The sequence below is a fragment of the Pararge aegeria genome, chromosome 19 (genome assembly GCF_905163445.1).
Source record: "Pararge aegeria chromosome 19, ilParAegt1.1, whole genome shotgun sequence".
Lineage (NCBI taxonomy): Eukaryota > Metazoa > Arthropoda > Insecta > Lepidoptera > Nymphalidae > Pararge > Pararge aegeria.
Genome location: NC_053198.1, coordinates 2679320 through 2700217, shown reverse-complemented (window position 1 = coordinate 2700217; position 20898 = coordinate 2679320). Strand labels below are relative to the sequence as shown.

Genomic DNA, 20898 nt, shown 5'->3' with positions numbered 1-20898 from the left:
AATTGAATCTGCCATCTGAGGATTTTAGATAAGATTGGTAACTTGGGGCGTAAATCACAAGCTTAGCTTTGACAATTATTAGCCTATTTTTGACTTAAAACATTACAATTCCTTTTAAAACTTCTATAGACTCGACTCTTCTATTCTGACTACTAATTTCAGTAAAAGAAGATTTGTATTTTCAATTCAATATTTAACATTGTTAGAAAGAAATCATAAATGAAAACTTATGGCTAAATATCTTAAGTTAAGGATAATTTTGAAATCGTTATAAGTACCATGAGAATATAACATTAAAAGTAAAGCATAAATATAGATCAAACAATAATCTAAACCACGACAACAAAACACCTGATGTCAGCCAAGATAAATGGCAAATAACAGCCCGATTTCGGTAGAAATACCAAAAAAATTTAGGTCCCCTGCCTGTTTTCCCACCAGTTGCTGACTGTAGTATTCAAGAGTGACTCCCGTGCAATATCTAGTCTCACTTTTACCTGATATCACTCTGTTGACATGTAAAGCCTGACCAAAAATACAAAACCTCGCCATATTGTGGATAAAAATGGAACTATTTTTTACCATACATTTACTTCTGTCAAAATATGTATTGCCATGCAATAAGTAACAAGTACAGGTTTTTATTTTTCTAGTCAGACTATACGTAAGTTCTGGATTACATCAATATATTATATTATCACACTCGTGCGAGCATAGCGGTTTATTTTTTGTTTTGTTATACATGTATCCCTATTGATCATTGTTTTTGTTATCTTATAATATATTTTATAACGTATTTAGATTTTTTAATAAATATCCAGTAAACAGTGTGAAATTTTAAGTTTTGGAGATGGGCGTGATCACTGTTACGCAGTTTCATACCTGTACAGTGATCATCGTTTCATTCGTTATCGGTTAAGTTATGTTATTGTTCACAAATAAATAAATAAAAATAAAAAATGTGGATATTTAAGTTTATCGGCCAATTATAGTTAAGTTTATCGGCCAATAGAGTTGACATAACTCTATTGGCCAATAAACTTAACTAAATTGACGAGCCTGACATTTCAGTACATTGCACCTTCTGTCTTTGTGAAAATGCATAGCACAATTTTCAGACTTGTTTATCTAGTTTAGATAGAAGGCGGTCACCTACTCGTTGGACAGATACGGTGAAATCGTTGACCCAGACAACCGCGGTGGAATGCTTTCGAAACGCTACCAACCGCCAAAAGTGAGGAAGACTCGCGCGGGAAGCCGTGCAATCCAATGATACCTAACGCTATGAAATTCATCTCAGCAGCCACGACCACTCTGCCAAGAGTGCACGACTAAGGAGAAGAATCTAGTTTAGAGAATAGAATACAACAAAACCACCTTTGTCTTCAATAAACGTAAATCTATAAACACTTATACTACTCGTCTACTTTTCTTACTGGGCCTGGATTATCTGTGGTATTGGAATCGGAACTGATCACCAAACAATAATTCAATGGCGTAAATATAACAGCTCCTATGTATAAGCAGCGTACGGAAAAACACATTATATAAATTGCCACGTCACAAATTGTGGTTATGAGTTAAAATATTCCAACGTAATACAATGCTATGAAATGAACAAAAAACATTTATTGATATAGCGGTATGTTTTTCTTTAGATGATATTTTGCAAGGCTTTGCTCTCTAGTATAATATGTATATATACCATTCCGAAGGCGGGAAGATTGTATAATATGTCTATATACCATTCCGAAGGCGGGAAGATTGTATAATACGTCTTTTTTGCCATTCCGATGGCGGGAACAGTGTATAATATGTCTATATATCGTTCCGAAGGCGGAAAGATTGTATAATATGTCTATATACCATTCCGAAGTCGGAAAGATTGTATAATATGTCTATATACCATTCCGAAGGTGGGAAGAGGACTTAAGAGCGACAGCAGGACCTCTGTGGACAAGGAAATCCCATGAACGCGAACCATGGAAGAACATGGGGGAGGCCCGGCCAATGATGCGAAACCGGTGTCTTGATAAAAAAATAAGCAGTGAGATAAGATTGTTGGAAAGGCTATAAATAAATAAATAAAAATAATATGTCTGGGTTTTTGGGATATCATAGTTAATATTCATCAGTCATCTCAGTACCCATAACACAAGCTACGCTTACTTTGGGGCTAGGTGGTTATGTGTGCGTTGTCGTAGTATATAAAAAAAAAGTAGTATATGACGCAGCTCATGCGAATATAACATGTGAAGGTTCTATGTCCGGAAGTAGATTAGTTCGTTCAACAGTTATATAGGTTTTTATAGATGCCATTTTGATATATTAAGACAATATTAATGTCTACCCCAAATATTGAGTTTTGACAAGTTTTGGAGCAGTGACGAGTTAGCATTTGGTAGGTTGCCTGGTAGAGATCGCTTTTAAGCGATAAGGCCGCCTATTGTACCGTTGCTCGGAGTTCGACCTCTTTTTCGGGGAGATCAAGATTGTTCGGCACCTCAAACTTTTCGGAGCTATGTGCTTTTTAAAGCAATTAAATATCATCTGTTTTAATGGTAAAAGAAACTGCCATAAGAAAGCCTGTATGCCTGAGAGTTCTGTATAATGTTCTCAATGGCGTGTGCAGTCTACCAAACCGCACTTCGCCAGTGTTGTGGAATACGACATAAACTCTTCTCATTCTGAGAGGTAACCCGTGCCCTGTGGGCTTGCAATGGTTTAATTACCATGACGAAAGCTGCCGTACTTGTACGCGATTTTAGTGACAATTTTTCTTAAAAACTATTGAATGTGTAAATTAACCTCAAGCATTTCGGTACCGATGTAGTTCCATTTTGTACCGAGTTTGATTTTCTAAAATTCTCTCTGGCCTCTTTCATCTGATACCTCCGAACTATACTACTCCTCAGCTTGATTTTGTGTCCCTCAAACCCCTTAAACTTTACAGTTTCGATGATTCAAAGCAGTAGACATTTGTTTGAATAATGAATGTTCTTATTCGATTTTAGTTTAGTGAAGGTGACAATCAAGTTTGTACAACTTGTCTAATCCAATCCATATATGAAGATACCCTTGTATAGGCGCCGGGTACGCCGGCTAAGCCACATTTTTTGTTGCCAAAACTTGTGACCCCATAAAGGAACCAGTTTGATTTATAGTTCTCCCTGACTTCCCTCATAAGAGGTCCCCCGGAGTCACCTCTACAGGAGTCCTTGCCTTGCCTACCTCCAGCACAGATCAGGTCTGGCAGCGAAGATTCTGGGATGTAAGGAAGTGCAACATGGCAGGTGGCTATAGGTACTGCTATTACGTCCACTTTACGCTTGACCACTGATGGTTCACCTAGAAAAAGAAAACCATAAATCAATTTAAAAGTTATTGAGTCTAGATTATCCTAGAGCTGGCAATTACCTTGGCTATAGAATTATTAGTTTGGCCTTTCAAAGGCATCATACCTAAGACGTTGGCAGCATTGCCCAATGCTGCATGCAATGCATTGGGTAGGAGCTCGACTTCACTTTCGGGGGGCCGAGTTCGAATCTCCGCTTAACGTCTAATTTTTCTTAGTTTTGTGCGTTTCAAGTAATTACCACTATCACTTGCATCAACGGTGAAGGAAAACATCGTGAGGAAACCTGCAATTTCTTGGTAATGAAATCTTAGTAAATTAAGTTTTCGAGTGAAATTATAGATTTATGAAAAGACATTTTTTTTTATTTTTTTTAAATTTTAGACTTATATTTGTTTGTTTATTGTATACACATTTTATTTAGTTTCCTAATTTTAAGATCTTTTTTTTTTTGTTGATGTTCTCATTGATATGTATAATGTATATATATACAAATTCCTGTATGTTTTTTTTTTCTCAAATAAAATACGTTGTTACTATTATTATTATTTAGAAACTTAACTCACCAAATTCGGTTACACCCCAGCCAGCGGTCCAATATGAACTGTCATGTTGGTAATCTTGCATCTTGATGTACTCTGTGGTGGGCAGGCAGATAGGCTCTATGAAATCTGCTGATCAAAAAAAAAATTATAGCTTAGTAGCAAAGAGGTGACATAGCTCGGCGAGTCGCGAAGCTGGCAATGGGCGGGGCTCATGGATGGTCGTTGGCTTCCTAAGATGCTGGAATGGCGACCCCGCACCGGTAAACGCAGGGTAGGTCAGCCCCCAACGAGGTTGACAGACGAAATCAAGAGATTTCAGGAAGCCGCTGGAATCCAGCGACCAACGACCGTGGATTTTGGAACTACCTACCAAAGACCCTTCAAAAAAAATTCAAAATTCATTTATTTCAAGTAGGCCTAATTAAGTCCGTTTGTAGTGACTCTACCACCGGTTCGGAAGGCAGATTCTACTGAGAAGGGCCGCAAGAAACTCAGCAGATTGCTCTTTTCCAACATCATTTTAAAGTTTAACAATCTTTAGAATTTTTCTGTTTTGTGAGAGATGGGAGCGGAGTGGCCTGCTTCCAAGCAGCCTTGTCGTTTAGGAATTCATCAATCGTGTAGTAACCACGATTTATTAAATGTGTTTTCATATATTGTTTAAACTTAGGTAAAGGTAGATCTAATATTACCTTCGGTATCATGTTATCAAAGCATATACCCATCCCCACAAAGGATTTCTGTACTTTTCTCAGACGATATGCAGATATCAACAACTTATGTCCGTTTCTAGTTAGTCGACTGTTTATATTGACTTTTTGTTTATAATTACTTATGTCCAGCCAATGTCTATTGGTTGACATGATGATAATTACGATGATGAAGATGTCCAGCAATGGTTCTCTAAGTTGAATGATAGCTTAGCAATAGCCTTAAAAATTCTCAACAAGAATTTATTTTACAGTACGAAGAAATTTTTCTAATTAAAAATATTGCAAACTAAACTACATGTTGACTACAGCTAACTCCATGGTGTCGGTTTTTTGTGACGATGTGCGCGCGCATCGTAAACATTTAATCTCACCATTTTCCCTAACGCGTCAAAAACTACAGTTTTTTTAAATTGTATCTAAAAAAAAATACGAATGTTTTACCTGTAAAATTGACAGACTTCTTCAGTTTGATAATGGCTATGTCAGCGTGAGTCAAGTTTCTCTTGTTGAACTTGGGGTGGATAATGACGGACTCTATTTCGATCTCCACAGGCGGATCCGCGCACAGCCCCTGGTGACAATCCTTCGGTGAATTTGTGTTCCACTCACCCAAGCGCACGCTAATACTGTAAAGAAATGAATTTATTGTACACAAAAGAAAATAAAGTAGTGACAGAGACAAAAATATATAGCAAGAGAGTACAATTAGATAGAGAGAGTAGCTGGGAGCCGCTGTAGGCAAGCGGCCCAGGACCGTGTATTGTGAAACTCCCTACAAAAGACCTATGCCCAGCAGTGGACTTCGATTGGTTGAGGTGATGATGATGACGATGAGTACAATTTGGTGGCCTTATCGCTACATAACGATTTCTTCCAGGCAACCAAAGGCGTAATAGGAACAAACATAGAAAAGAGGTAGGCGATTAGCTGGTGCAATCAATAAGATTAAAACATTACACAAATATAACTATATATATATATATATATATATCTCCCTATCCCTATCCTTACTAATATTATAAATGTCAATGTAAGTTTGTTTGTTACGCTTTCACGCAAAAACTACTTAACCGATCCTCATGAAACTTTGGTTTTTAGGATATCTTTTGGTTGATAGGATACTTTTTATTCCGACATTAAGCTCGGTCCCTTTGGGAGAGGGGATGAAAGTGTTTGACGATTTTACACCATAACTCCGACAAATTATAATTGATTTCAATAATTATTGTTGTACTATATAGGTTATAATATGTGTTTAATTTTGCCCAAACTGTGTAGATCTGATGAATGTGGTTGGAGATAGAGGACAGAACTCCTCTGCGGACAGTAGCAAACCCCTCATTTAAAGCTTAGCGATACTGAATACTTTAAATTTTTTTTGAACTACAATTACATTTAATGCCACATCAAAAAACAAAATCAAACGCAGACGAAGACGCGGGCAACAGCTAGTATATATATATATATATATATATATAGATCACATGTAAATACAAATAAGATAACAACATACATGAAATAGCATTACACATATCTATACTTATAATAAAACTGTAACTGGAAGATTTCTGTACATCTTCTATATATATAAAAGAAAGTCGTGTTAGTTACACTACTTATAATTCAAGAACGGCTGTACCGATATGGCTGAAAATTGGTAGGTGGGTAGCTTAGAGCCAGGAGGCGGACATAGGATACTGTTTATCCCGTTCGACAGCGTTCCCGTCTGAGTTGACATAAAAAGTCAGTTACACCATTTATAACTCAAGAACGGCTGGACCAATTTTTATGATATTTGATTTTTTGGATTCCTCTTAGACCGGAATAGGATAATAAGTATTAAAATAATAACATTCATCAAAAAAAATATAATGCGTGGTACAAAGTTCGCCGGGACAGCTAGTTTAATATATTTCGAAAATTTTGACCGGGGAGTGCTTAATAATCGATACTGAGTCCAAAACATATTTTTATTTAATTTTTATCTGTCTGTCTGTCTGTCAGTTGTAGCTGATATTCCGGGTCAACATATAGTATACTTTTTATCCCGATAAACAGTGAGTCTCCTCCGGGAAATGGGATGAAATTTTTTATCAATATTACTTCATACCTTCGCTACATACACACACACACACACAAATATACACAGAAACACGCATACTTATTTTGTATATTGTTATTTTTTTTCTTTTTTATTATCATTTAAATTTCTTTATAACATGTCTGTCCTTTTGTATATCATTGTCTCTTATTTTGTTTGTTTACCTACCTTCATTTTAATGTATTTTGTTAAGTTTATTTTAATTGTAATGGAAGAGCGGAGTCTTCTGACACAGGGGTAGTAATACTACTCTTAAAAGAAGGCTTCAGCGATATATTGATGCCACTTTGTTTCATACCGAAATAAACTATTTTTATTTTATTTTATTATTTATTCGCTAAATTTGAATCGATTTTTATAATTCTGTTTTATTTGAAAGTGTATACTATTAAGAATGTATTGTGTAATTTTAATGAAGATCTGATAAATATTGTCGGAGATAAAGGACACAACTCTTCACAGATAACATCACGTCGCAATTCGTATGGGACAACGATCGAATGCATGCGTACCATCCTGGAATAGCTCATAGGCTTCTTTTTATCCCGGAAAAGCAAACAGCTCCTACAGGATAGCATCGCTTTTTTTTTAGATTGACGTGGTATTTTTAGATAGGCATAGTTGAATTATTAGCTTTTGAGTTTGTTTAGTTGAACGCGCTAACCTCAGAAAATGTTTTTTCGATTTATATTGTTTTTTGGATTGGTCGTATAAATTAAGGCTGTATAACACGCTACGACAAAAAATATATTTTTTGAGAGATTCCGATGCGTGCGATGCGTGAACAGTAAACGTTACGCCAAACTGCGGATATAATATATAGTAAGTATATCGGAATTGTTTCTTTAAAGTTCTATAAAACAGTCCGCGACAACACACGACTACTATTTGAAGTTGACTCATTCTCGGAAGTCGCGCGGGTCCGCTAGTTAAATATATAATTGTAAAATATAGTATTTGATGGATAATGATGATAGGTGTTGGATTTGGTAATGAGTACTTACGCTTTTAAATTAATACTCGAGAAGCAGTGAGCGGCGGTTACAAGATGGCGGTCCGTGATGAGGGTGGCTGAACAACTGAAGCTAAATCTGTTGTCGTCCGTATCTGAATAAACGAACAAAATCATATTTAAATCGTTTATTTCATATTAAGATCCAACTATAAGTATATGAATATTATATATATATATATATATATATTACTAGTTGTACCCTGCCACGCTTCGCTGTGGCACTTTTTTATGGAATGATTGAGAAATGAGAAACAAAACAAAGAATACATTACATATAAGTTTAATTTTGCAATAGTTTTGGATATAAAATATTTTTGTTTTACAGAGAAAATATTCTGGTAAAATTTAACTCTCGCAGTTATTCGGAATTTAAGCGACAACGCTGTAGAATGCACTTCCTGATGACTCATAAGTCTAAGTCACTCTAAGTCCCTAGCGATTTTTAAAGTCGTGTAAGGAGGCACTATTTGTTACTATAAATACGTTAATATATATGTGAAGAAACCACTATAATTGATAAGGCCGCCTTTGTTACACAAATTAAAACGACTTATACCTTCGTTCTCTTTTATTTATTGCTGTTTTCTTCTTGTGCAATAAAGTATATTTGTTTTGATTGATATGTGTATGTATGTGTATTTATGTATATTTATTATTATTTATTATTTTATTTTATTTTATCTGTGTTTTTGTGTGTAAATCTATGTAATTGTATGATAGAATTGCGATTTCCAGTCACTCACTGTCTTATTTCGTTAGTTAAGGTAGCCTGGTAACAGTTTTAGTAATAAGGCGGCCTTTTTCACATAATTATATTTAAGTAAGTATTTTCTGTCTGTGTTCTATTGTGTGTAAATAAATAAATAAAGATGTGTAAATAAACCCTATCCTTAGGACGTAATACCTAGGAGGCATCGTATTTAAGGATTACAAAAATTCTCTTAATCGTCTCTCTTAATCGTTTTTTCTCCTTCTAACTGGCAATATAGTTTTGTATTCGCAAGTTGTGGCAGTCTTTAAGTGGGTCTACAATATTACATTTTTATGTTTTTTTGTTTAGTTTTTAAGAGTTGTTGTTGTAACCTGTTGATTGTCCCTTAAATTAATAAATAAATAAAAAACACAACAGCGCACACTTGTTCGATGTCAGTGGTAAAAGGCAAACTTACTGTAAATATATTTAATTCGCGCCAGCCAAGGGTACTCGTCAACAGCAGCGACTGTTCCGCCAAAGATCTTGTCACTCCCTCCATCTTGGCCGCAAATCATCCTGTCAGGGAATGGGTCAGCAAGCACCGGAGACTCCGTTTCTACCGATTCGGTGGTCGTATCGAACTCTGCTGTACCAACAGGCTTCGAAGTCCTACAGATTAAGTCAGGAAGTGCTGTTGTGGAAGGCTTCTTCGGTCGATTTGTGGCTGCTTCTTCAGATTTGATATACACTATCGAGCCAGGGTTCGCCGTAACGTTTGGGCAGCAAACCTAAAATTATAATTTTGATACATCAAAATAGGTACCTACTGCTATATCATAATGCTTAGAATGTATTGATTAACTCGGATTGACATGGCAAAAGTACTTTTTGATATTATTATATGAATTTATCATTTTTTGTGAGGTTAAACTTATTAGTTAAGGGTTAAACAAATTTTCTGTAAAAATACAATTATTTAATATGAGTCTTGAAAATACCTATAAACCTAAACTTAGCTACGTAATCTGCCTACATGAAGTCTAGATCGATTATTATGAAGCTCTATGTAAAGCCATCGGACGGTTAAAACAGCTTTACTGAAGATCACAATACGACGTTATCAAAGCGGTGAGTTTTGGAATAACTACTGTAAGGAGTTGTTAGGAAATAAATAAAGAACTTACCATTGGTATTTTACCACTATATCCACAAAACATTTTCCTCAGCATTTGTAAATTTTTGTTTTTATCTTCTGGTTGGTCTCTATAGTTGGTTATTAAGTTCCGAGCGAAATTGCAACCATAAATGTCTGTACACATTTCATTATCGTTGCATTGCTTTTCTGAAACAATATAATTACGTCCAAATGTAAAATTTCGTACAAATCAGCCCTTATCTGCACAACTAGTATGGGTAGGAGACAAATATTATACCTATCCCCAGTGGCGTGCATAGAGGGTATGCACAGAGAATGCTGATGATATAAAATGTAAAAAATCTCCAGTATCTATCTTAATATATATAAATCTCTTGTCACGATGTTTGTCCGCGATGGACTCCTAAACTACTTAACCGATTTTAAATTAAATTGGCACACCGTGAGCAGTCTTTTCCAACTTAAGAGATAGGATAGTTTAGATTTTTAATTATAGTCGCAATTTTATTTTATTGCAAATTATTTTTCTATAATTAATTGACAGTCACATGTTATATATATATAATACTACTATACAAATTTAAGGCTTAGCGATACTGAATGCTTTAAAAACAAAATCAAACGCAGACGAAGTCGCGGGCAACAGCTAGTTCTAATATATAAAAGAGAAAGTGTGCGGGTATGTTCCGTATAGGCTCCGAAACGGCTGGACCGATTTCAATGAAACTTTCAGGGAATCTCCGGATTGACCTGGCGAGTAACCCTGTAAAGTTTGGTGACGATCGGAGCATTCCTATTTTTGAACTGTCAAATAAAGCTTTTATTTACTATGATGATAGTCTATTGTTGGGTGTACATGAGTGTAGATAATGATCTTCACCCGCTCGAGAAGAGAATAGAAGAGAATGAATACGGAGATAAATAAATGATTTAATATATTATGAGACTTAAATTAAAAATTTAATGATGTAAGTTTATTGTTAAAATAAAGCAAAATCTAACCCGGCGACGCTTACCCTTAAGTTTTTTATAACCCTGTACGAGTTATAAAAAACTTAAGGGTAGGCGTATGTAATAATAATAAATACACTAAGACAATAAACACATCGCCATCTGGTCCCAAACTAAGCGTAGCTTGTAGCCACGGCCGAAGCCAGACCAGCAAGAATTTAGAAATTATAAATTCCCGAATCGCCCCTGTCGCAGATCGAACCCGCGACCTTCGCTTTAAAACCACGTCGCTCACCAGAGGGTCGCCAAAAAATTAAAAAACTAACTAATCAAATAAAAATTAAGGATTACATAGGTAGTAGGTAGTAGCTCACTACTACTTACGCATACAGTAGCACTAAGGTAAATTTTAGAATTTAAACTATCTGGTAAAATTCATTTTTACTGTTTAATAACTTACGTGATTTTTCGTTAGTAATTTCGACTATTATCGAACCGATTTGGGGCTCTTATTCATGAGCTTGTTCGCGAGACGCGGCACGACATACACTGAGTACCTAGGTACCAGTCATCAAATAAATAGGTAAATTTGAAGGCAAATATTTTTAAAACACATCCTTAAACACATCAAATATATTCATTTGTATTTATATATTTGAGTTTTATTCGCAAAAAGTCGTGAAAGTTTTGATTTTCCCGCTATTTTCCCACACGAACGTAACAGAGAAAAGAACACAGACCAAACTAATTTGAGACTTATTTTTTTGTTAATAAGATACAAGATACCAAACACTTGGTCATAATCCGTGTTATATAGTGGTCAATTAATGCACCAACGCCGCTAACAACAAGGTGAACAAGCTCTTTTATATATCAACTAACATTGAAATAATAATTACAAAAAACAACTTACGAGACTCAACCGTGGAAAATATCAAAAGTAAAAACGTAATAATAGTTGTAAAATCCATCATGGTAACAAAATCTTATATTATCAACTGTATCGTTATTTGTCACAGCACTAAAATGTATAGTTATACGCACAACCGCACTCTACAAAGGTCGGAAGCTACTGGTTGGTTGTATGCCATTAGGATCTTATTATACTGTTGTATATCTGTCTGCTTCGCGTCGTTGTGACGCAATCGTAAGAGGGAACTTCGCGGGAAGTACGGTGTGTTTTGAGATATCAGTTAAAAGGGTAAGATTCTGCTTACACTCTTTCGCGTCACAATTTCGACGTAATTGATTACGTATCTTTTTATTAATTAAAGATTTTAAACTAAGACTAGCGGACCCTCGCGACTTCGCCCGCGTTTGAGGCAATCGAGAAGCAAGAATAGATCTGATTCTAACATAATAATCATTGTGGCTTGTCATAATGTCATGTCAGTTGTCATTATATTAGTTAATACATACATACATACATATATCCATCCATACATCCATCCATACAAACTTTCGCGCATGCATTCATCGTTTTCCCATATGCCTTGCGACTTACTGTTATTTGTGAAGAGTATTACTGATAGAGTATTTGTAAAGGACATAAGGCCTTTATCTCCGACAATATTTATAAGATCGTTATTAAAATTGGACAACACATGTTTGGTAGTATACACTTTCAAATAAAAACAGAATTATTAAAATCGGTTCTAACTTAACGGAGCTATGAAGTAAAATTGATAAAAAATGTCATCCCGTTTACCGGAGGAAACTTACTGTTTAGCGGGATAAAAAGTATCCTAAATGTTGAGCCGGAATATCAGCTACCACTATACCAAATTGTATTTAAATCCGTTTAGTAGTTTTCACGTGATGCCCGTACAGACCGACAGACAGACAAAAATTAAATAAAAATCTGGTTGGACTCAGTATCGATTATAAAGCAACCCCCGGTCAAAATTTCCAAAATATATTAAATATACAGAAATCTTCCAGTTACAGTTTTATTATAAGTATATAGATTTTCGTGGTTAATCAATATTTCTTAAATATATATAGTTCAACGGATACATACAACGGGTTCAACAGATATAGAAAGAAATAAATAAATAAAATAAATATACTACGACAATACACACATCGCCATCTAGACCCAAAGTAAGCGTAGCTTGTGCTATGGGTACTAAGATGACTGTTGAATATTCTTATGAATAATGTACATATAAACACCCAGACACAGAAAACATTCATGTTCAACACACAAACATTTTCCAGTTGTGGTAATCGAACCCACGGCCTTAGAGTCAGAAAGCAGGGTCGCTGCCCACTGCGCCAATCGGCCAGAAAATTTCGATTCTGTAATTAGGACCCGAAATTCGTGCTGGATGTTTTATTATGATACGATACCTTTTGTTTTCATGTTATGGTGTTATTGTATATTTTCATATGCTGTGTTTACTTTTAAGAAAACATTACACTTAAATAGAATAGTTAAATTTTAAAAACGGTTGTATTAGTGTAAGTGTTTGTAAGTAAACCTAATAAATAAAATAAAATAAATAAAATAAATTAAGCACAACTGTGTGCCCTGCAGTAATATTGAGAGATGTGTGGCCCAGAAGCCTGACTGAATATCAGTCGATAGCGTTAGGGACTTTTGAAGTTTGACAGAGAATTTGGCATCCGTCAGTCTCAGCTCCTGTCACAAACAAAGAATCATCTTCCGAAGCCTATCATACAGTCCTAGTAGATTAGATATAGATTCATATTATATATAGTTAGCCCTCGTATTATATTATGTGGCAACAGTTTATATATAACAGGCCCATACAGGGCACGGATCTCCTCCCACAATGAGAAGGGGTTAAGGCCGTCCAATTTTTTTTTTTTATTGGTTTGTTTTAATTCTTTATTGCACACTATTGAATATGGTACAAAGACGAAGTAAATGCCATGTGGCATTTTCTTTCAGTTTATCTGGTATTTGTGGAACATGTAGTACATTTTAATTTTAGAATAGGAAAAATCTAAAATTTAGCCCTCAAGATATTAAAAATTAATAAAAAAAAAAGAATTACGGCGCAACGGAGTTTTAGATTGACGTGGTTTTTTTAGATGGGCATAGTTGAAATATCATCAAGCTTTTGTGTTTGTTTGGTTGAACGCGCTTATCTTAGAAAATGCTGTTTCGATTTCAATTTTATTTTGCATAGGTAGTATTATTACTTATTTATCATTGCCTTGTTCGTTAATTAAAACGGGCAAGAGTACCATAGACTCCGCAAAAAACAGGAGAATCTCTATGGTGTAATTAATAATTTCTTCAGCAATCAGATCTTCAGCAATGTACCATCTACGCACGTTTCGCTCCGAAACCGGAGCATCCTCAGGAGATGTTGACTTTACAATAAATAATTGTTAAAAAATAATTATTTAAAAAAAAAATCAAATAAAGCTTAATTTTCATAATACAATAGTTATCACCTAAGAGTTGGTGAAACCTTTTTTCTCTAGATATCGCCGAAAACATTAGGCATCCAATTTAGGCATCACCCTCCTTTCAACTAACTCTATGCCAAAAATAAAGTTTATTAACCAATAAACTATACTATAGAGTAGTTTATTTCTGTTTTGTTCTTGTGCGCAAAAAAGTATTTTTGATTTGATTTGTTTTGATTTATTAAGGGCCGCTAAGAAAAGACAAGCATATAAATAACCAAACGCACTTTCGCATTGATAATATGCAGTTAGGATTAATATAATAGTGTCTCAGTTAACGAGTTTCCTAAAAATGACGCACAGGCGAATCGGTGTCGTAATTAAAGATGGTGCCTAACTACGTCGTTATTCCTATGGGAGTTGGTTAAAGTTATTATTTTCTTTAGGCATCACCAAAACTATTTTCCTAAGTTAACTGCGATCAGGTATTACCGGGGTGAAACCGATGGGATAGTATCAAATACAAAAAACCAGACTAAACTTTTGCCGCGCAAAATACCGGGGTGTAGGTCAGTGGCCAACTGGCGATAACAGTATTATTATGAAAATTTGCTATTATTGATTTTAAAAATATATTTTAATCTAGCAATATCATGGATTTACCGGCATACGGCCGATTGGCGCAGTGGGTAGCGACCCTGCTTTCTTAGTCCAAGGCTGTGGGCTCGATTCCTACAGCTGGAAAATGTTTGTGTGATGAACATTAATGTTTTCCAGTGTCTCGGTGTTTATAAGTATTTATGCATATTATTTATAAAAATATTTAAGTCATCTTAGTACCCATAAATCATAACACAAGCTACGCTTACTTGGGGGTTAGATGGCGTTAGAGTATTGTCGTAGTATATTTATTTATTTGTTTATATTATACAAGTACTTCTATATTTTACTTATATAATATTTTTTCAATCAGCGTCTGAGAACAATAATGTGATTGTGCTAGACCTGTGACGTTAAAGAGCGTATTCATTCTGCGTATTTTTTAGGCTGCCCGCTAATAGGTCAATATTATTGACCGTGTGCCATATTGATGTTTATATTTTCAATAAAATATACTGCGGGAGGGCAGTCTCACGAACAGTAAGATAGAGCAGATTCTGGTATTTGTATCGCTTTGTGCGCGCGTTCAAAGCTCGTATGTATCGCATTTCTCTATGAATAGTAGGAAAATGCAATTACGCAGAAGCCAGCGTATCTTTTATGACTCCGTTTAACTACTGTTAAGGACTGAGGTGTTTGATGGAAACGCAGGGATTTCTGTATAACAAAATACACACGCTGCAGCGCGTGTGTTTCGCAGTATCGATACAAGCGACCGTTTACGGCGCCTGAATTTCCGTTAGCACGTCTCAATCTGCACGTCGTATTCGTTGCGTTAAAAGCACGCTGTGTGCATAGTTCTTAAGCTATTTTAGACAAAATGCCGGGGATCATAGAGCTGGCAGTCACCTTGGTCAAAGAGTTTGGGCCATCAAAGTACTATTACATCTTAGGTACCAGTGGCGTGCACAGGAATTTGGACCAGGGTAAGCATAAAGAAGTAAAATGACAAAAAATTAAAAATTCCTCCTCCGTCGCAAGTTATATGTAAATGTTAGGTAGGTAGCGCTTTTGTGCAAGTATGAAGTGCACGCCACTGTTGGGAATTATGCCTCGTTGCGGTGCTTTAAAGAAAAAACTCCTTTGAACTTTATTTAGTCCAGAGAGTTCGCTATGGAAACTTCGGAATTTAAAAAGGTTCTTGATTATAAGCTACTCTACCTTATTTGTGGTGGTAAATGCATTTTGAAAAAATTCTATTAAGAAAAAAGAACAGATTTTCGCAGTTATTAAAAGAAGTATAGGTAATAATGATATGCAGATTGTTTCATTTGCAATCTAGTTAGGTAAACACAATTAAAGTCGATAGCATATATATAATTGAGTAATAGGCGCACAAAGTTGTTGTTTTTACTATTTTGGTTGCCACGAGACAAAAATCACGTAGGTGTGTGGAGGTTTATCCAATCGATTTCATTGCAAACTGTTATACAGGAAAGGACAATATGTATAAGGGTATTGATGTGTAATACAGTAACAGTTTAGTATACGTAATGAGAAGAACAGAAATGTTACTTAATCGAAATACTACAATTTGGCTGCCAAATAACAAGAATATCCTAATTGACAACACAGTAAATATATAAGCTTAAGTATATTTACAGAGATAATAATGAGCAACGTATGATTTCGTATAACGATTAAAAAATATGAAAATAATGCTCATAATAAAAAAAAAGAAAGAAATTTCACAGAAATAATCATAATCCTTTTTTTTTTTTATAAATTTAAAATGCATATAAAATTTTTTCGGAATCAACAGGTTTTGAACCTGCGAATGTCTGGCAATCGTGGCCTGAGCGCTTTAATAATCCAATTAAGCTACGGCTCGCCTACCGTCACATCAGTCTTATAGCGACTGTAGCGTCATCTAGTAGGAAACGTTGCAGTTACGATCTTCGAAACGAACGAACGAAATTTATAAAATTGATAATTCCTCCAAGTGGAGGTAAAAACACTAATAAAGCTGTAGACCGCGTGCGTTGACCGCGATTATTAAGTTTTGTTACAGATCCCGTGGAAACCTGATCCTGAACGTTTGTTTTCCTGATTTTTTTTTAAATTTTACTACTGGTTAGTGTTTGACTCCAAACTCACCAGGTACTAAGTGATTCGCAGTTTAAGATGGTAGCGGGCTAACCCGTTAGGGTGTATGGAAGTCCTACCCCTTAATCCACTCGTAAATTTAAAATATCACCTTTGTGCGACAAATCTAGTTGGTTGGTTACTGGCGTTACAGCGTGAAGAAATGACAAACAAACAAACAAACGCACTTCCGTATTTATAACATTAGTTTTAAGATATGATTAGAGTTTAACGAGAAGTTAACTCTTAACAGTCTCTTTAACTTCTGTACCGATCGTCATGAAATTTTAAGGGGTACAGAAAAGGACATAGTTAAAACCAGAGAGAATAGGCAAATGCATTAAAAGTATTTGTTGTTTATGTTTATTACGTAAACGAACTGTTTCCCGCGGTTACTATAGTCATAAACGTAGGTAAACCCTTCCGTACGTTCAATAGTTTTATTTTTTTCTCCAAAAATATTTGACTAAATGAAAGCTGTGAAGAGCAAGATTTATTTAAGAATAATATTTTATGCCTAGAAAGTACGGTTTAGATAAAATTTGTCGACAGAAACAATGGCGATAAAGTGTCGTATTTATACGAGATCTATCCAAAGTTTACGAGCTTTTTTTTCAAATCTACAAAATACCAGTATTTTGTGGATATTACAATTTCTAGGTATATGACTGGCCATTTAGATAGCGCAATCGATTAAAATAAATCACGAGCGCTTTTTTTCTACCTTGATTTGGAAATATAACATTATTTTTGGCAGAATCTTATTATAACTTAAAGAAGTATGGATGATGTTACTTCTGATAAAATTAAAGTAATTTTTTTGTAAATGGTAAAATAAAAATATTTAAATCGGTTCAGTACCTCCGAAGTTTAACGATTACAAATAAGAAATCGCTGGAATGGTCGCTTACTATGGGCCTCATAAGAAGGGTCAAAATCACTCAGCGGGCAATGAAGAGAGCAATGGGAGTATCTCTATGTGATAAAACCAGGATTGAGGAGATCCGTGGAAGAACCAGAGTTACCGACATAGATCAGCGACTCGCAAAACTGAAGTGGAAATGGGCGGGGCACATAGCTCGGAGAACCGATGGACGTTTGGGTTCGAAGGTGCTGGAATGGCGAGCCCTCACAGGTCAACGCAGCGTTGGTCGGCCCCCAAAGGCGTAGGCAAACGACATCAAATGAGTCGCTGGGAGCCGCTGGTAGCAAGCAGCCCAGGACCGTGGATTTTGGAACTCCCTACAAGAGACCTATGTCTGGACATAGGTCTGATCAGTGGGCTTCAATCGGTTGAAGTGATGAAGACGAATAAGAAAAACTTTCCTGAATAAGAAAAAATCTTTATTAGTATAGATATATTAGATATATCTATATTATAATAAATCACGAAATCATATATTAGTATAGATATATTAGATATATCTATATTAATATGGATAGGAAAGTTTTAGATGTAGCGGTAGTATAAAGACTTAGAAGTTCCGAGCGCTATGAAATGCGAGTTTCAAGAGCGGAAGCCTTTGAATGAATGAATGAATGAAAAGAATGAACGAATGAATGGAATACACTTTATTGTACACCAAATTAAAGAAAACAAGCATTCTAACAGGCATCCTACCAAATCAAATTGAGTACATGAAATTAAAGAAGAAGAGGGGGTACACAAAGTAATACTTAAATAATAAACATAAGTTACAAAAATATACATACTTCATAAAAAAAATATATATAATAGAATATTTATACACGAGTACAATAAATATAATATAATAAATACAATGTATACGTATATGTCATAAAGAAGCCAGAAAGGCAAAGTAGAATAAAAAAGATAAAAGGCACTGTTTAAAAACAAGCTTAAAAAGGGGGAAAAAGTCTAATAAAATAGCCTTTGGAATGGTGTATAGCAATTACTTCGGTTCGTTATTTAATAAGCCGCAGTTGTGAGGTAAAAATATCCATGCCAATACCTTCTTTCACTCTGAACTATAATAATTCGCGATAAGCCTTATATGATATATGGCTGCAGTGGCGTGCATACAGGGTAAGCGGGCCGATGACATAAAATGAAAGATCTCTAGTACGAGCTATAAAAAACTTAGGGATAGACTTGGTAAGAGTTATAAAAAGCATAACCTTTAGATTTTGTAACTCATACTGCAAATTGTATTCACTTTATTTCATCTGCATACCCTGTGCATACCCTCTATGCACGCCACATAATACATCAATAATAAATTAATTAATTAATGACGCTATATGGTTATAGCGTCATTAATCGCTGGATAATATTTAATGCGCATTGAGGTTACTTATCTGGTATATTTAGAAATTAGCGACGGCTTACCGAGTGTTCTGAAAATAGAATGCAATGAGACATCGATGAGTCATGAATGCATTGACGAAAAATATGTGCACAGGTGAGTACACAGTGACAATCATTGAGTTCCGGAAATTCGTGTCGGATGTGCCGAGTGCATACGTCTTGACTTGTCACTATAAAGGATATAGTGCCAGCTCATTTTAGTTACTAATATAGGCTTATAAAATAAATAAATAAATATACTACGAAAATACACACATCGCCATCTAGCCCCAAAGTAAGCGTGGCTTATGTTGTGAGTACTAAGATGACTGATGAATATTTTTATAAATATATCCTATTCCGGTATAAGAGGAATCCAAAAAATCAAATATGAATATTGGTCCAGCCGTTCTTGAGTTATAGACGGTGTAACTAACACAACTTTCTTTTATATAGATAGATATAAATAAATACTTATAACATAAAGATAAACACCCAGACACTGAAAAACATTCATGTTCATCACAAGAACATTTCCCAGTCGTGGGAATCGAACCAGCCTTGGACTCTGCCTTGATAATGCCTATTCACTCTTGCCTTAAAGGTACTCAAGTTATACATGGCAGGAAACACAGTTGCTGGTTGGGCGTTCCACATCCTAGAGGTACGTATCAGTAACGTTGAAAAAAACGTTTCGTACGTGTTGACGGAATATCAGTATATTACAGCATAAGTATGTCACAGCTCACGGTGTTTCGCTGTTCTGTGGTAGAACGGGGAAGGAGGAACACGATTTATACCTACTATAATAGGACTTTTCTAGTTTAATAAGAACTTTGAAGATTTAAGAGACATATATTATAGACATATATTATAGATATAGATTGAGTGATATTGCCATCTGGTTCAGTTACAACGCCAAATGATATGACGACGATGATGACTAGTATTTTTTTCAATTTCCTTATCAACATATAACAAATTGGCCGCACGTGTGCTATCAGTCAATGGGTATTGTATTACAACGAAGTCGGAATCTCCCAGTACCTACAGTCAATTTGATCGACCCATGAATCAGACAATTTAGTTCACTCGCTAATGGTAGGCGTGACTGCCTGACTGCCGTCTGGGCCGGATATATATTCTGACGAAATACAAAATATGTTACAGGCAGGGGCGCGCATAGAGGTATGCTGATGATATAAAATTAAGAAAATCTCCAGTTCGAGTTATATATACTTAAGGGTAGGCTTTTTATAACTCTTACGCGTACAATGCCTATCCTTAAGTTTTTTATTACTCGTACTGGAGATTTTTTTCATTTTATATCATCTGCATACCCTGTGCATAGCCTCTATGCACGCCACGGTACATAAGTATATTTCATAAGAAATCACCTTGTTAAAATATAAAATCAAAAGAAGCATATTTATTTTTTACTTATGACAACCCTATTGAAGATAAAAGGCCGACACGCGCATAGTACCTACACTATGCAACGCGTACCTAATAAAGTGACAGGAGTCACTTGATTTTACTTTTGCATGCGATGTTAGGGCTGTATCAGATTTCTTTCAGTAAAAACTGTGGCAATGGTTTACTCAAAAACTATTGGCGTTTCGTTTTCACAGATAGGTCTGAGAGACAGCAAATAATGTACCTCTAAAGCCTCTGAAGTATTATTTCGGTTTTCATTTAAACGTTGTATATTTTTAAAATTTAATAATTGATGGACCAAGCAGAAGTGTGAAACCACCGCCGAAAAATACAGCAACACTTCGGAGGGCATGCGAAGAATACACATCCTCACACTGTTATGTTTTTAAGCTATTTGCTGGAGCGAGTCCTACGACCAATTTTAAATTCAAACGGCGAATTTCATTTTTCACAGCTCCCTCAATACGGAATGAAATGATAGGGCCTTACTAATG

The 20898-nt window shown here is 35.3% G+C and overlaps 1 protein-coding gene across 2 annotated transcripts; it reads right to left on the bottom strand.

The window, feature by feature from the left end:
- Positions 1–2769: 2769 nt before the first annotated feature.
- Positions 2770–11619, bottom strand: LOC120631929 (CLIP domain-containing serine protease 14D-like). Of its 2 annotated transcripts, none has more exons than XM_039901630.1 (7): positions 11444–11619; positions 9608–9765; positions 8899–9211; positions 7719–7821; positions 5055–5239; positions 3922–4029; positions 2770–3348 (listed from the first exon to the last, which is right to left on the bottom strand). In XM_039901630.1, the coding sequence occupies exons 1-7, from the start codon at positions 11502–11504 to the stop codon at positions 3032–3034; spliced, it is 1245 nt and encodes a 414-aa protein (XP_039757564.1). In that variant the 5' UTR covers positions 11505–11619; the 3' UTR covers positions 2770–3031. The 2 variants fall into 2 exon arrangements, with proteins under 2 accessions (XP_039757564.1, XP_039757565.1); XM_039901631.1 differs by having other exon boundaries at positions 3922–4026; positions 11444–11618.
- Positions 11620–20898: the final 9279 nt, after the last annotated feature.